At 40.2% G+C, this 17092-nt stretch overlaps 1 protein-coding gene across 2 annotated transcripts in view; it reads left to right on the top strand.

Annotated features, from left to right (window-relative positions):
- The window catches only part of pde2a (phosphodiesterase 2A), a 163758-nt gene that overhangs the window by 127571 nt on the left and 19095 nt on the right, over positions 1-17092 (top strand). For both annotated transcript variants that reach the window (XM_077566296.1, XM_077566297.1), the window contains exons 3-9: positions 2856-2945; positions 3776-3864; positions 11858-11967; positions 13610-13665; positions 13758-13817; positions 14033-14189; positions 14743-14795. In XM_077566296.1, coding sequence (XP_077422422.1) covers positions 2856-2945; positions 3776-3864; positions 11858-11967; positions 13610-13665; positions 13758-13817; positions 14033-14189; positions 14743-14795 — 615 coding nt within the window. The remainder of the gene's footprint in view (positions 1-2855; positions 2946-3775; positions 3865-11857; positions 11968-13609; positions 13666-13757; positions 13818-14032; positions 14190-14742; positions 14796-17092) is intronic.

Raw genomic sequence — 17092 nt, 5'->3', positions numbered from 1 at the left:
ATTTTGATATTAGCAGCTGAGTTTTCACTGCATTTCCAATCAAACATTACTTAGGATGATTTCCGCAAGCATTTCAAGCTCTTCGTCTGATGATGCAAGCCACTCTGACTGAAAGCTCACGTCCAACTTCATTACGCCCTGGCCAAATGATTGAGTGATCAAAGCTAATCACGTTTAATCATATGTAAAAAGCACCACTGAGTGCTCAGGCATGACCAGACTCTCCCCTCGACTCCCATTTTTAGCCCAGCTCGCATCCTTCACACTTTGACCCCCACACACAGATGTCCTTGTCCTTCCTGTTTATTCCGAATCCTGAGTGCGAGTGATTGGCAGACAAGAAAATAGGTTTGGGGGATTTTTTTTTAGTAGAGGCCTTGCAGGCATTGCAGAGAGAGACAAGATGTTCTGTGTGACTAACACAGCTTTATCAGGACAAGCTGAATATGATCTGGCACTCACAGGCAATATTTTGAACATGATGCTCATCTTTCCTATTTATATTCGCCACACCGTCTTGAAAGCAGCTGTGTCTTAAGCATCTTAGCTTTCTTCCACTATTTCCCAATGCTTTGATGAGATTTTGATGTCCCGCTGAGATGCTCTCACACCAAAATGTTGTAATAATGTAGTGTGATAACTGGAAGGGATAAAAGTAAATGACGCAAAGTGTGTAAATATTCCTGTGGTAGGAATATGCAACATATGAATTGTAGCTGTGACCCAAGTGGAGAGTTTGTGGAGGGTGATGATGCAAAAATTCTCAAGGCACGGTTGATATATGTTGTGTTCCAATTTAATTTGCCTTGAAGTTAAACTCAAACAAACCTCAAAGAAAGTCATCTGCTCTCAAGTTTCTGTGCTACAAAGTACTGTACGACACAGTGTGCAGTCCAGGGATCACCACCTTCACAAATACTCACCTTCTGCATATGCAGGATGCTTTCATTAGATTCATCTTCTCTTTCGAAATGGAAGAAAATGAACCGTGACACTGGATATGGATAAGTTCTAACATTTTAGGCATGTGAAAGAAAAGGAACTTGCTTGTTTGTTTCAGAACTGATTAGATTCCACTTGTCTTGATTATCACTTTTATTTTGTTCTAAAGAGGGTACTGAAGCATATTGCATTCACTTGGAAAAAGAAGAGTAGCCTATTTCTTGTGTGGTGGTGGGAGGGCTTTGTTTTATTGAGTATTTTTTAATTTTCTGTTTTATTGGCTTTTTTTTCCTGTTTTTCTGAAAAAAAAATTGTTTTTTTAAATATTTGTTTCCTGTTTTTCTGAATATTTTTTCTGTTTTAAAAAAAATCCTGTTTTTCTGAGTATGTTCCACTGCTTTTTCAAAATATTTGTTATGACAGAAAAAATATATTTTTAAAGAAAAAAATATTTAGAAAATGAGAAAATAAAAAAATAAAATAAAAAAGCGCCCCCCCCCCCCCCCCCCCAAAAAAAAAATTGCCCTGAAAAACAGGAGGTTTTTCCCCCCTAAGTGAATGCAATACACTTTCGTAAAAGAGAGCATTAACCATGAAAAGAGTACAATGAATGTGTAGTGGATTACAAATAAAATGCATTTACTCGAATTTATTTTGAACATTTAAAATGACAATAAAACAATAGAGCATAATGTCACAATTGTGTCAAAAACAAATAACAAACAGAGACATTTAAGTTATTCCACAAAACAAGGATGAAATTTAACTGTTTCCGTTCTCCATAAATAATAGTACAGTAATGACTTCCAGAAGAAATTCATTTACAAAAGAAAAGACTTGGGTCGGGTGAAGCAACTGCTTATCCATTCCTATCCCGATTTTACCTCACTTATTACTTTAACTCATTATTCATAAATGCCTTAACAAAAATTGTACTTTCAACCACTTTTTTATTATTCCTCCCTGGTAAAAATGAATTTTTATACAATTTGGACTTCTTTTTTTTATGTTTCCCTCAAGACCATTCCACAAAATCACTCCATAGATCTAAATGCACATACTTTTGAGTTTTGTGTGAGCATAATGTTGTTTAAATTTCAATTCCTCTCTCAAATAATAACCCCCATCTCTTTCTGTAAATATTTTTTGTATGTTGTCGGGCAGCATTTTATTATTTGCCCTATATGTTATTTGTCCAGTTTTAAAATCTAGTTCAAGGTACCCTACATGGTTTATTATCCTTATGGCTTTTATTTATTTTTATTTTATTTTTTGCATTGAGCATAATCATAACCAAACTTCTACACAGTAATTCAAATGTGGTCATATTAATAAAAAAATACAAAATATACATTGTTTTCTCATTTAATACGTGTCTGGCCTTTCCCAACAATCCAACAGTGTGTGCTACCTTTGCCCTAACATGTATTATATGGACTTTCCAGCAGTCGTCAAGAATCACACTCAGAAATTTGTTTTCAATTTGAACCTTATTAACCCTCAGTGTTATTTGTGTATTATTGTTATTACTATTATCTTATGTGGTTTATACGGCCAATATATTTGTTTCTGGGCCCACTTCACACTGTCATTTTTTAAATAATGAGCTTTTTCTTGCCTAAGAAATGCTGCAAGTGAATTGTCATTCACAGTGCGTGAATTAAATTCATCACATGTCCAGGAGAGCAAAACTAATCCTAAGAGTTTTAGTTTAATAGCCTCCAGTGTGTCACTGTTTGAATATTTCTTAGAGACTTTCGCAGCTTGTTAAGTAGCTTGTGACATGAAACTTGCACATAACACAAAATGAGAGAACTTCAGCTCAGGGCTCCGACTTGAAGACGCCGTTGTTTGTTTGAAATGAGCAGTTAAACAGAAACAAGGGCGTACAATATGTTTGTCTGCTTCCACAGGATGCTCTGCTGCAGCTGGCAGCCGTTGTCGATGTGCGCTCGCTGCGAGTGGCCCTTCGAGACGGCGTACAGACGCTGTTACCCCACACGGTATAAACACACGCACGCACATTTACAGTATTCTGTGAGTGGTGGAGTTAATGCCTCTGACCTTATTGTATTTATTTATTTATTTATTTATTTATTCTCTTGCCCTTATAAGAACAGAGATTATCCCATTACATGGATTTTTTTTTTTTTTTTTTACGGGGGATATGTTCCATACACTCTCACAACAATAAAAAACACGATATAGAAAGATCATATTTAAAAAATAATAAATTTAAAAAAACATCATATAGAGATTTTTTTTTATTTTTTTATTACTTTAATCCCTTAGAAGCTTAAACACATCCGTTCTCACTTCTGTTCAGTCTTCCATTGTACATTTATGTTTTATTGTTGTTTTTATTGGTTTATGCAGTATAGAAAACAATTGACCCCAATACAGTGGAACCCCTCTATTTGCAGACGATAGAGACCAGGCCAGCTTGTGAATAACATTATTATTATTCCAAAAGCACAACACCCATTTTATTGTAACTGTGTGCATGGGTAGAGTTTTCTTTCCTTTATTTGGCTAGAATAGCACAGATTAAAGAACAAAGCCGACTCCCAGGTAAATGAAGCGGCTCCCTTCATTCTCTTTAAAATCAGAGCAGTCGTACCGCATACAAAGCTTGACATTGCAGAAGCAAAACTTTTTCTCATGAGAGTCAGGTAGACCTGAGTGCTGGCTCGAATGTTGCCAGTGGTACTACACAAATCAAAATCCTGACAAAATGTTTGCTTAAAACTCTGAGGCAAAGAATGAACCATGCTATAGCAAAAGAAAACTTGTGAGTAATAATGTGTGCTTGTGTGTGTGTGTTCCATTCTAGGAATGTGTATGTGTGTACACACTGCAGGGAAACTCAAGGCTGCTGTCGGACGACCCGCCACATGAGCTGCCACAGGAGGGCAAGATCAGGTGCGTGTTGTTTCAGTGTGTGTTTCGTGCGTGCGCGGCCCGCCACAGATGTTTGCTTTTGAGTGGCTGACTGCTGCGAGCTGATTTGCTGCGCCTTTGTCAAGGGAGGTAGTGCCCTGAGAGGCATTGCAATAAGGGAGCGAATAGGGATGATTATGAGCTGCTCAGCGCTCAATCACTTCGTGCCTCTCAGTCTGCCATGACAACTGTGCGCTTCCACCTTCCCCTTTTCCCTCAGAGCAACCAATTCCCCCACAATGGGCCATGGGACGCATTAGGAGTCAATAACACCATAAGGTGCCGTTGAGACTTCCACATTTCACCCCCCCAAAAAAAAGTAAACTTCATTTTCATTGTATTAAATAGATGTTATGCTGGTAAAAATGTATTTTGGTCAAGCAGTGTGTGGGGAAAAATTATATAAAATGAAGGAAGCGCATTGTAAGAGACTTACCAGGATGCAAATGTTTGGCCACTCATAATAAGACCTCCGTTTTCATTGTTCTGCTACTTTCATGATGACAGTGATTCTGATGAGCCACCAAAGGCACTTCATAGTGATATTGACCCTTGGAAGTTTGGATTTGTCCACTCCGCTTTTCCCGTCTTGATGCTCAACTTCCTCATCTTCAGTGGCGGGAGCACCCGCAGGGCTAGTGGAGGTGACAATGCGAAGACCGTTTATGCTGTTTGAAGTGCTCTCTTGACGTTGTGTGCTCCCACCACGGCTACCTGTGTGCTTGCTAATACCTGACAATACATTATTGATGAAACGGTGTCTTTGTCAGACAAGAGCCCCCTTTAACAACACCTCACTGTGACATAAATTCTAGATTGCACACACACAGGCATGTTTATGCAGGAAGATTCCCACAAGGAAACGTGAACAGTATTGTGCTAAACATCAGATATGTTTAAATAAACAACATTTTCCATGCAAAACATATTTTATGTTACCTTTCCTGATCTATGTATCTTGATATTTTCATTGATTTATACTTGTATTTACATTAGGTCCAAATATTGTGTTCATTGTTGGTTTTAATTCAATCAACAAAATTAATGTAACTTGAATTACCTAATACCTTTAGAATATAGTAAATATATTTACAATATTTTGAAGGTATTAGATAATTTTAACTAATAATAATTTTATTTAGTAATTTTTAACTTCAAATGTATACATTTGAAGTTTAAAATATTTGAATGAAAAAAATAACAAGCTACTAGGAAAATGAAAAATGTATAACTAAATGTATGAGCCTCAACATTTATATCTATAAGAGCTGCTGTATTAAAATTGGGCCTCTCCTATGTTTAGTCTAAATTGGCATTGCATAATTAAAAAATACACAGGGTTCCTTCAGATCTTTAAAGAGGGAATCAACCCAAAAACGTTCTTTACAATAATACAGTATGTTATTAAATTGTGTGAGAAAACTGTTGGAGGAGAGACACTGAAGAGAATGACAGAGAGCACGAGAGCCAGGGAGGAACAATCTGTAAGTTCAATATTTTTTTGGAACTAACTAAACGTATATAGTGAAATCTCTTTCTATTATTATAATTTATTTCAGCAAAATTAATTACACTTCTTTTATTTTAACCCCTATTGACATTATTGTTATATACTGTACACCCCACTAGTCTAAACACGGCATTCTGATTAATAGTGTGTTTGTAGAATATGGGTGAAGCAGCTAATTTTACCCGTTTTTATTCTTCTAAGGGGGCGGCCATTTTGCCTGAGAATGATATCACAGTTGCTCAGGGCTCAGGTAACGACCAATCACAACTCCGCTTCAGAAAATAGGTGAGCCATGAATGGTCATTAATGAGATACCTGCAATGTCATTTTCAGTCGAGACCAAGTGGCAAAAAGCCGCCCCATGAGATGGATAAAAACGGGTGAAATTTGCTGCCTAACACAATATTAATCAGAATGTCGTGTTTAGATTCGTGCAGGCACTTACTACATCATATTTTTGTAAAGAACATTCTTGGGTTGAATTTGCTTTTGAAAAGTCTTAAAAGGCATTGAATCCATCAAAAAACAAGGTCTTAAAGTATTCTAAATCAATCTTTCAAAAGTCTTAAAAATGTTTCCAATCTTGGAAAAAAATGTTAATGTGATGCGTGGGATTTCATTATGAATGGTTGTTTGTGTGCAGTTGAGAGTTTGCCCCGAATGTCAGCCAAAGTCAGCTGGGATGTGCTGCAGCACACCCACGAGCCTGGTGAGCATAAGCGGTACAAAGATTGGATGGTTGCACAATGAAAATATCCAGAAAAAAATGTTACTTAACTAGAAAAAGTATTTTAATGTATTTTCATTATTTCCTGGGGTGAAAGTTGAGAATTTCCAAGTATTTTAATCAGTGTACTCAAAAGACTTAAACTCTTGTAGGCTTTTTTCACAGCTTGTGATCCGCATTAATCAAGTCAGCTTTTCCTCAGGCAGACGGCTTGTCAGGGCTGTTTTTATCTTGCTCTCTATCAAGAAGCTCGCCAGGCACTTTGGACACAGAAGTTGTCATAGCAATCATTTCATTTTTTACCAAGACGGGGGGGGATTTCTGCAAATGGACTAATATCTGTTTCACATGGTGTGCACAACCTCAGCCAGCATGCATTAACCACACAACCTGAAGGTTTTCTAGTTTTTAGGGTTTAGACCGCTCATGTTTAAGTTCAGAATATTTTGAGTAACACATAAGTAATACTGTGTATGTATCCATTATAGCTGTCTCATGTAAAAGTATCATTTATAGACCACAGCTGGGAAATGGTCGTGAAGGTTACACAATATTACTTTACTTTGAATATTTTACGCCCCAGAATATTGGTCGACATCCTATATTAACTGTCATGCAAACACAAGGTAAGAGGCTTTTTGGTGCGCATTCCTTTTTTCTCATTTTTTTTATTGCTGCCCATCATCAAACACTTTCCTCTTTGCCATCACTGGAAATCTTCTGTGGTGGCATCAAAAACACAACAGAAGGCACAAGCTTTTAAGGCATATATTTTACTGAAAATGTCCAAAACAATGTAAAAGTTTTTTTTTTAAATTGAATTTAAAAAATGAAAAAAAAACACTTAATTGGACCCTGGACAAACTAGCCAAAACGTTGGAACATTTTGCATATAGGTTAACTCATTTGCTCCCAAAAATGTATCAATACGTTACATTTTACATGTTTTAAGTGTCTCAAAGACTTATTTATACACGTTTTTTTATGCTAGAGCACACAGAAGGCTTAATGCAGCCTCTCAGCTGCACAAAACGGTTGAAGCAATGGTAGTTATTACAAAAACGGCCAGCAGGTGGCAGCAGATTAGAAGAGATCAACCTGGGCCATGTTGAAAACAAGCTGATTTATAGCTAGTTATAAGCAGATTTGTGAATAATGATAAAACTTAGCTATATTCTAATGATAATTGCTGCAAAACAGAAACAGATAGAAACATATTTTTTTCTGATGAAAGAAGAGACTCTAATCTTTATTTTGGTAGGGTCCATGTTTTTATAGCAATAGAATACAATATTCTGCGGGCCTTGCAAAATCAGTCAAAATACAGTAAAACAGCCGGGGGCGAAGGGGATTGCGTCAGTGAAAATGGCTGGGAGTGAACGAGTTAAAGACATGATATGCATATATTTGTGAGTTTTACATCTTTAAAATCTTTTCATGACGTATAAATTATATTCAGTGCAACCTATTTATTTTCATGTTTTTTTTTTCTCTGCTATCATATGTACAGTATATCTTTGCATACTTACCTCAACTCACCACTTCCCCAAAATCAGCTACAATGGCAAATTTAATACACTAAAGAAGCTAATTTATTACACTGTAATTGATAACAATGATAGACTGGTCGCTGGGCACCCGCCATCCACATCACAGTTTGCGATTATCCATCCATCCATCAATCATCTACCGCTTATCCGGGGTCAGGTCACGGGGGCAGCAGCTTTAGCAGGGAAGCCCAGACTTCCCTCTCCCCAGCCACTTCAACCAGCTCCTTCCACGGGATCCCAAGGCGTTCCTAAGCCAGTCCGAGAGACATAGTCTCTCCAGCGTGTCCTGGGTCGTCCCCGGGGCCTCTCGCCGTTGGGACCTGCCCCTAACACCTCTCCAGGGAGGCGTCCAGGAGGCATCTGAACCAGATGTCCGAGCCACCTCAACTGGTTCCTCTCAACGCGGAGGAGTAGTGGTAAATCGAGAGCTTTGCCTTTCGACTCAGCTCCTTCTTCACCACAACGGACCAATACTGAGTCCGCATCACTGCAGACGGTGCACCGATCCGCCTGTCATTCTCCCACTCCAACCTACCCTTACTCGTGAACAAGACACCATGATACTTGAACTCCTCTACTTGGGGCAGGATCTCATCCCTGATCTGGAGAGGGCATCCACCCTTTTCCGACTGAGGACCATAGTCTCGGATTTGGAGGTGCTGATTTTTATCCCAACCGCTTCACGCTCGGCTGCAAACCGCTCCAGTTGGAGATCACGGCTTGAAGAAGTCAACAGCACCACATCATCTGCAAAAAGCAGAGATGCAATGTTGAGGCCACCAAACCGGACCCTGCGCCTAGAAATTCTGTCCATAAAAATTATTAACAGAATCGGTGACGAAGGGCAACCTTGGCGGAGTCCAACCCTCACTGGAAATGAATTTGACTTACTGCCGGCAATGCAGACCAAACTTTGAGATCGGCCGTACAGGGGCCGAACAGCCCGTATCAGGGTGCTCGGTTCCCCGTACTTCCGAAGCACCCCCACAGGACACCCCGAGGGACACGGTCAACGCCTTCTCCAAGTCCACAAAGCACATGTGGATTGGTTGGGCGAACTCCCATGCACCGTCAAGGAGCCTGCCGAGGGTGTAGAACTGGTCCATAGTTCCACGCCCGGGGCGGAAACCACACTACTCCTATTGAATCCGAGATTTGACTTCCCGACGGATCCTCCTCTCCAGCACCCCTGAATAGACACACCCTCCGGTCCCCCTTCTTAAAAAGGGGGACCACCACCCCGGTCTGCCAATCCAGAGGCACTGTCCCCGATGTCTACCCGATGTTGTAGAGGCGTGTCAACCACGACAGCCCCACAGCATCCAGAGCCTTTAGGAACTCCGGGGTCCTTGCCACCGAGGAGCTTTCGAACCACTTCAGTGACTTCGACCCCAGAGATAGGGGAGCCCACCCCGGAGTCCCCAGACCCTGCTTCCTCAAAGGAAGATGTGTCGTGGAATTGAGGAAGTCTTCGAAGTATTCTCCCCATTGATTCACAACGTCCCGAGTCGAGGTCTCCACTGTACACAGTGTTAATGGTGCACTGCTTTCCTCTCAAATGATGAACCAGAATTTCTTCAAAGTCGTCCGGAAGTCATTTTCCATGGCCTCACTGAACTCCTCCCATGTCCGAGTTTCTGCCTCAGCGACCGCCAAAGCTACATTCCGCTTGACCAGCCGGTACCTGTCAGCTGCCTCGAGAGTAACACAGGCCAAAAAGGCCCAATAGGACTCCTTCTTCAGCTTGACGGCATCCCTTACTGCTGGTGTCCAACAGCGGGTTCGAGGATTGCCGCCACGATAGGCACCAACCACCTTACGGCCACAGCTCCGATCAGTCGCCTCGACAATGGAGGCGTGGAACATGGTCCCCCGCCTGCCGTAGGTCGGTATTGAAACTCTTTCTGATAGGGGATTCTGCCAGACGTTCCCAGCAGACCCCACTGCCAGGTCGGACCAGCATCTTATCCCATCATCGGAACCACACTACCAGGTGGTGATCAGTTGACAGCTCCGCCCCTCTCTTCACCCGAGTGTCCAATACATGCGCTAGCCCACACCTGCTCTGCGCCTCTTACCGTGAGCAACTCCAGAGTGGAAGAGAGTCCAGACCCTCTCGAGAGGATTGGTACCAAAACCCAACCTGTGTGTGGAGGCGAGTCCGACTATATCTAGTCAGAACTTCCACCAGCCAGAACTGCACACCAGCCAGAGAGGTGACATTCCACGTCTCCAGAGCCAGCTTCAGTATCCGGGGGTCGGACCGCCAAGGCCCCCGCCTCTGGCTGTCACCCAACTCAGCACCTCCCACAGGTGGTGAGTCCATGGGAAGGGGGACCCACGTTGCCTTTTCGATCTGTGCTCGGTCGGGCCCCATGGAAATAGGCCTTTGAGCCCCGCCTCCAGGCCTGGATCCAGAAGGGGGCCCCGGTGACCCACATCCGGGCAAGGGAAACCGCAACCCAAAATTAACATTCATCATAGGGGTCTTTTGAGGCATGCTTTGTCTGGTCCCTGACCTAGGACCTGTTTGCCATGGGTGAACCTACCAGGGGCATGAAGCCCCAGACAACATAGCTCCTAGGCTCATTGGGACACGCAAACCCTATTATATATAAATATATCCATCCATCCATCCATTTTCTCAACCGCTTGTCCTCACAAGGGTCGCGGGGGGCGCTGGAGCCTATCCCAGCTGGCTTTGGGCAGTAGGCGGGGTACACCCTTAACTGGTTGCCAGCCAATCGCAGTATATATATATCTGTGGGTTTAATAAACGTGCCTATATACCATTCAAAAACAACCGCTCAGCACAATAGCTCAAAAAAACATGACGTACTTTAGATAAATATTAACTATTGAGAATAACAACTCGCAAGGAGCAGGATTGTTTCTGAAGCGGAGGAATTATTTCACTAAGCCATCTGTTTCAAGCTCAATAACAACAATTTGCACAGAACATGCTCAAGCTACATAACAGTTCAGATTGGTAGCGAGTAGTGAGTCAGGTGTTGATGCACATTAACGCACTCTGATGTGCGTTTCACTGATGGCTGTGTAGTTATGCCTAATGAAGCTCACAATGTACATTTAGGATGGATTAAATGTCATTAGAGCCACCCCGATGTGGTTAATGATGACATGATGAAGTCCTCACGCCCACATACACTCACATGCCACAGCATTAGGTGCATTTGCACTCAATAGCTTTATCACAAATGGCATCCTTATAAATACTGTAAGTATGACACCTCCGTGTTTGCGCTGTGTGGTAAACGTTGTACTGTATGCCAAATAAATTATAGTGGAGTTCCTTCCTGTGAAGCACTGTATTTGCTTTTTGCCCTCACCTGTGTGAATTTACTCAGCGATTCTACAGTAAATCTGTATTGAAAAGGGGCAACACATAAAGGTCAGTCCCCTTTGCCACCATTGTGAGCTGCGACAATAATACATTTGGACTGACACACACCATTCCTTAGTGAGCTGAAATAAATAGCCATTTAGAAGTCAATGCACCATACACATTTGACTGCATCACTGGGAGCAGAATTCAAGGCACGTTCAGCATTAAATGGCTGTTCTGTGTTGTATGTGAGTTACCGCTGGAGTGTTCAGGACATTATTAAATGAAGCACATAGATGATGAATTTACCTGTGTGCATGGGTGAAATTGCATTCTTTTATTGCTCATTTCCATATTCATGTGGAAGCAATTGAAGCACAAAACAATAGATAGCATTTGAAGCTGCGCTATGTAGCACTTTGCACCAAAATATCTTTACAATAGCCTTTTTATTGGACCATTTATGAGCAAGAAACTGCTGTTACAAATCCTCAAGATTGTTTGATGGATGTAGACTTAAATACCTAGAAATAGCAATAGCCAAACCCAAATTGTTTCAGTTTGTAGCAAAAATAAAGGAATTGACTGCATGGGTCCAATACTTCTTGAAAAGAGTACATGTTTATTTATATACGATGGACACTCATAATTCCATCAATTACCTCATTTCACAATGCGTCTTCAGAGCTTTGTGTCTGACTCTTCCTCCCATGCAGGCACATTCTTTCAGTTTGCTCTTAGTGTCATTTGTCGATCTTTGGCTCTGTTTTTCACACTATCCAGTCCAGTGGGTTAACAGCATTTGTCAAACTTAAATCAAACGTGTTCTCTTCTCTCAACAGGAGTGTTGTTGATCAGTTAAAGCGATGTCAGTGTGCAGGCTTTCCTTTATCCGAACTGCCAGAAAAACACAAAACCTGTCTTGCGGCCCCACTAAAGCCACACCAAAGAGGTATGTATATACAGCACTTTTATTAGACCACCACCCATACAAGATTTATTCCAGTTTTTCTAAATGAACAGGAATGTTTGTGATTAATTTCTGAATGGTGAATTCAATTTCAAATGACTCTTTCCTGTCAAAATGGTAAAATGGCTCACTGGAATTGAAAGAAAGTAGTGGTAGTCTCATAAATTTAGGCAAGCACTCTTCATAACATAATACATCTCCAGGGATGGACTTTTATAAAAATCTGCATAAGAAAGATTAGTGTTTAATTTAAAGGGTTATTAACTCATTCAAACCCATAAATAAGTTTTTTAATATTTTGTCTTTCACTCCCAAAAACGTATTTATATGCTTTTTATGTTGTTTTTTACGCAAAAGCATATAGACAGCTTTGATGCAGCTTCTGAACTGAAGAGGTTGCTTAAAGCAATGGTGGTTATTACAAAAAGCGGCCAGCAGGTAGCAGTAGAGTATAAGAGATCAATGTCCCCACAGTTCTAAACAGATTTGTGAATGATGAAACTTCTAATGCTAATTGCTGCAAAACGGAAACAGTTACTACTATGCTTTTTTCCTGATGAAAAAAGGGTCTCTAATCTTTCTTTTGGTAGGTTCCATGTTTTTTTTTATATAGCAATAGGACACAATATTCTGTGGGCCTTGCAAAATCTGTCAAAATCCAGTAAAAGAGCCGGGAGCAAAGGGAGTTGCTTCAGCAAAAATGGCTGGGAGTGAATGAGTTAATGGAGAAGTTAATCCAAAAATGATCTTTACAATACTGTTCTACACGCCTTCACTAGTCTAAATATGGCATTGTGATTAGTATCATTTGTGGAATATGAGTTAAGCAGCAAAATTCACCCAGGGGCGGCCATTTTGCCACTTGCTGTTGACTGAAAATGACATCAGAATTGCTCAGGGCTCAGGTAACGACCAATCACGGCTCACCTGTTTTCTGAGTTCAGTCATGAGACATTCGCAAAGCTGAGCCGTAATTGGTCATTACCTGAGCCCTGAGCAATTCTGATGTCATTGTAAGTCGACAGCATGTGTCAAAATGACCGCCCCCTGAGATGGAGAAAAATGGGTTGATTTTGCTGCTTTATTCATATTTCACCAGCGCAACATTACTCAGAACACTGTGTTTACACTAGTGGGGGCCAATAGTACATATTATTGTCAAGAAGCTTTTTGAGCTGACTTTCCCTTTAATAAATAAGTAAATAACATGAGGATAAGTGAAAAACAGAAAATAGATGGTTGGATGGACACAATTTAGTTTATTTTCCTGCCAGTCACATGCCCAGAAAGCTACACTTTCATAAAACAATATTTTTCTTTTAATAATATGCTGATGCTGATGCCCTTTCTACAATAATGCTAATAACCCGTGTTGTGCAAGGGCGTTCATCGTGTGTCCTTGTTGAATTCATATTCTATGTTCTATGCACGCTTTTCTATTAGGAACACCAACAGGAAAAACAAATTGGATAAAAACAAAATAGATTAAGAGTGAGGAAGGACATGCAGGGGAAATGAAAGGTTGCTTGAAGGAGTGAATTTAAATGAATGCCTTAAGCTATCTTCTGTCGCTCCTGCCTTCTTTGCTTGCTTCCTTTTAACATTTCTTCCTTTTTTCTTTCAGCTGTTGTTATTCCTATCTTGAACCAGGAGCGGACCAAGGCCATTGCCGTCTTACTGGTCAGTCCTCGCTTCCGCAAATCCACAGTATGAAGACTGATAGGATGGTGTTCTTTCCTTATATGTGTGTGTAATGTGTATGTGTGTGGCAGGTGGGCTGCAGTCCTCTCTCTGATCAAGATGAAGCGCATCTTAGCACGCTGGAAAAACATGTACGCTCTTGTTTTGACCTTATTTTTCCCGGACGCACATTCTGCATATAAACAAGCCTTAACCTTGCACATACTTCATAAACCCATAAAGCATTTTCCCCATCTCATCAGAAAGTTAATATTGCTCGCATCGATCCTTGACTGACCTTTTGATATTGGTGTCATAAGCGTGCGCGCTCATGGATGTGTTTTCGTTCGTACGCATGACATGGCAGGCCTCGGTGGCATGCGTCCGCGTCCAGCTTGTTCAGGCGTCCTACCAGAGGCCCCCACTCAGCCCCTCGCCCATTCAGTCCCACAATGCACTGCTGTACCTCAACGTCTCGGACCAGGACTACAGCGAGTTAGACCGCAACATCCTCCAACTTTGTGGTACGTCAACACACACACACACACACATAGAGCGAGGTGAGCCATGCTAATGGAGTGCGACGTGCTGATTAAGACATCTATGAATTTAGATCGACTCATTGGCATTGGGAATGTGTGGCAGCTAGGGTGAAAATGGAATGCTTTGCTAAGACAATGTTTATAACCTCATGCATAATGGCACTTGATAATGCAGCTCCTGGACACACAAGCATACATCAGCTTTATTTACTCGTCTCTAATTGACAACAAATGAGAGTTGCCTCGGGGTCTCTTTCCCAGCCTCTTAGTTTGTCTTGCCGCCTCTCTGTCCAACCTTCACTTCATCCTTCCTTGCAGTCTTCAATTGTCTTGTCTTCATTATTCCAGTATCTGTTTTGCTGGTTGGTGTTCACCGCTCCCTGACCTCTCTGTCACAAAGCATCTCTCCGGGGATTGCTTTCTGTCCGATTGCGCACATGTTCTGCATTCCCGCCTCGGACATTCTTCTTTTTTTTTTGCCCTTGCTCCTCTCTGTTTTACAGTCATCACTCACCCTCTCTGCCCTGTCTCTTAGGTGAGCTTTATGACCTTGATGCAGCGTCTCTCCAGCTCAAAGTCATCAATTATGTAAGTGCTTGACATCAGTCATACACTCCCACATGCATACAACATTATACCTGCCGAACTTGAAAGGAAAGTGTCTGCTTCCTATCTGCATCACAATTTGTAATGATGACACTTCCGATGTTATCGGAGGTGTTATCATTACAAATTGTATATAATACAAAATAAATCACCCTTAAAAAGCCGTTTTTGTCTGGCTGTACTTGTGTGTAATATAGCAACCCGATTTAATGGTATCCTTTATTACCAGAGTGGATAATATAAATTAAGAATGATTCATTAACTCTGTTTGTAGCTGATTTTCATTGTTGTACTTTTAATTAGAAAAGCCTTATCTGATGGCATGGCTAGATAAAAGGACAGATATGATATTGCTTTTTAAACCACATATGTTGTTTGGAAAGAAACATGATTTTGCTGTAACATGAGGAATAAGCGGTTAAGAAAATGGATGGATGGATGATATGAAATTTGTCATAATACTTACATACAATATCCTATAATGTTCATATAGTAGAATCTTATTTATCCGTGAACTGTTCAGTATATATTCTAAGTATTGTATCGTTGATTTAAGTACAGATTCCTATTTTGTTTTTTGCTTTATTACGAATACTGATATGTTAATATAAAAGATGTAGGATCTTATGTTAAGGGGTAAGACTAGATAAATCTGTACTTCTTCCTACCCCCTTTCAGAATGTCAAAGTGTCTATTTGCTTTTATTATATCTTAAACTTTTGTTTGTTTCTTCTTCATTATTATTATTATTATTATTATTATTATTATTATTATTATTATTATTATTATTATTATAAATATATTTTTTATATGTTCAAAATAAAGTTTTTTTTAAAAAAATACCGTGTGTGCCACATATAAATTACAGTAATTTCTGGATTACAAGCTGTTACTTTTTTCACTTAGATTCGACCCTGTGGCTAATACAAAGGTGCGGCTTATCCTTCAGATCACAAGGCGGTGCACTATAAAGGAAGCGCAAGAACGTCAGGCAGAGCAAAACAAACCAAGTGAGCCCAAATACAGTAGGAGAGACAGAACCAGAGTGAGACAATTTGCGTCCTCATTATGGAACATAAAGTAGCGGGACCCCGGTGCGGTAACATTAAAACACCTGTGGCTTTACAATCGGGTGCAGCTTATATATGTAACAAACTCGAGTATTCCCCAAATTTAGCTTACGCGGCCTATAGTTAGGTGCGCCTTGTAGTCCAGAAATTACTGTACGTTGTCCTTTTTTTTCTTTTTCTTTTTACAACCCATATGTACTAGCTGGTAAATGTCTAAATAATGTAAAAAAATTATAATTTCATATTAAGTCCCAGGTATAATACAACCCACCCCACGCCCCATCCCTTCTTTTTTTTAGCTAAAAAAATGAGTGTCACAAGATTTTATAGTGATTTAAATGAGCTATATAAACATGGACTTGTGTGGAGTGAGTGTGTGGAGAAAATCACATAGTATTACCACAAAGTCTTCTAAAGTAGAAGAGAGGTGTGTAGTGGTGTGAAAGTAGAAGAATGTGAACACATTTGGTTCACCTGGTTATTTGTGTATTAAATATTGTGTAAGAGATGACCAAGAAGCATATCGCTGGCATGAAGCAAAAATCTTATAGGCCTACCTCCAAAATTGTCATTTTTCAGGAGATCCCAAAAGATGTTTTTTCAACCATTAACCGTTTTTTAATACTTTGTCCTTCACTCTTAAAAATGATATATTTTTTTTTTTTTATGAAAGAGCATACAGAAGGCTTTGATGCAGCTTCTGGCATGAAGAGGTGGTTTAAAGCAATGGTGGTTATTACAAAAAACGTCCAGCAGGTGGCAGCAGCGTATAAGCGTATAATCTTTTTGGCATGAATATGAATAATGATGAAATTTAGCTATATTCTAATGCTAATTGCTGCAAAATGGAAAGATACACAAATACTTTTTTTCCTAATGAAAGAAGAGACTCTAATCCATTTTTATAGCAGCAGAACACAATATTCTGTGGGTATTGTAAAATCAGAAAATAGCTAGGAGCGAAGAGGATTACTTCAGTGAAAATGGCTGGGAGTGTATGAGTTAACATTGCATCATCAAAGAGAAGAAGCCATTTTCAACACTTTCGATTGGTCAAATAATTTGTAAAAATGACACCCACACTGACCAACAATATAGATTTTTTTATTTATTTTTTATTGCCAAATTGTGATTTACGAGGTTTCGACCCGACGGCAGCGATATGAAGAAAAATTTGCAAAATATTATTCCTTCCAAAGAATGATCTAT

This window comes from Vanacampus margaritifer, chromosome 5 (assembly GCF_051991255.1).
Source record: "Vanacampus margaritifer isolate UIUO_Vmar chromosome 5, RoL_Vmar_1.0, whole genome shotgun sequence".
Classification (NCBI taxonomy): domain Eukaryota; kingdom Metazoa; phylum Chordata; class Actinopteri; order Syngnathiformes; family Syngnathidae; genus Vanacampus; species Vanacampus margaritifer.
The sequence above is the reverse complement of the archived record's forward strand: the minus strand, read 5'-3'. Positions and strand labels throughout refer to the sequence as shown.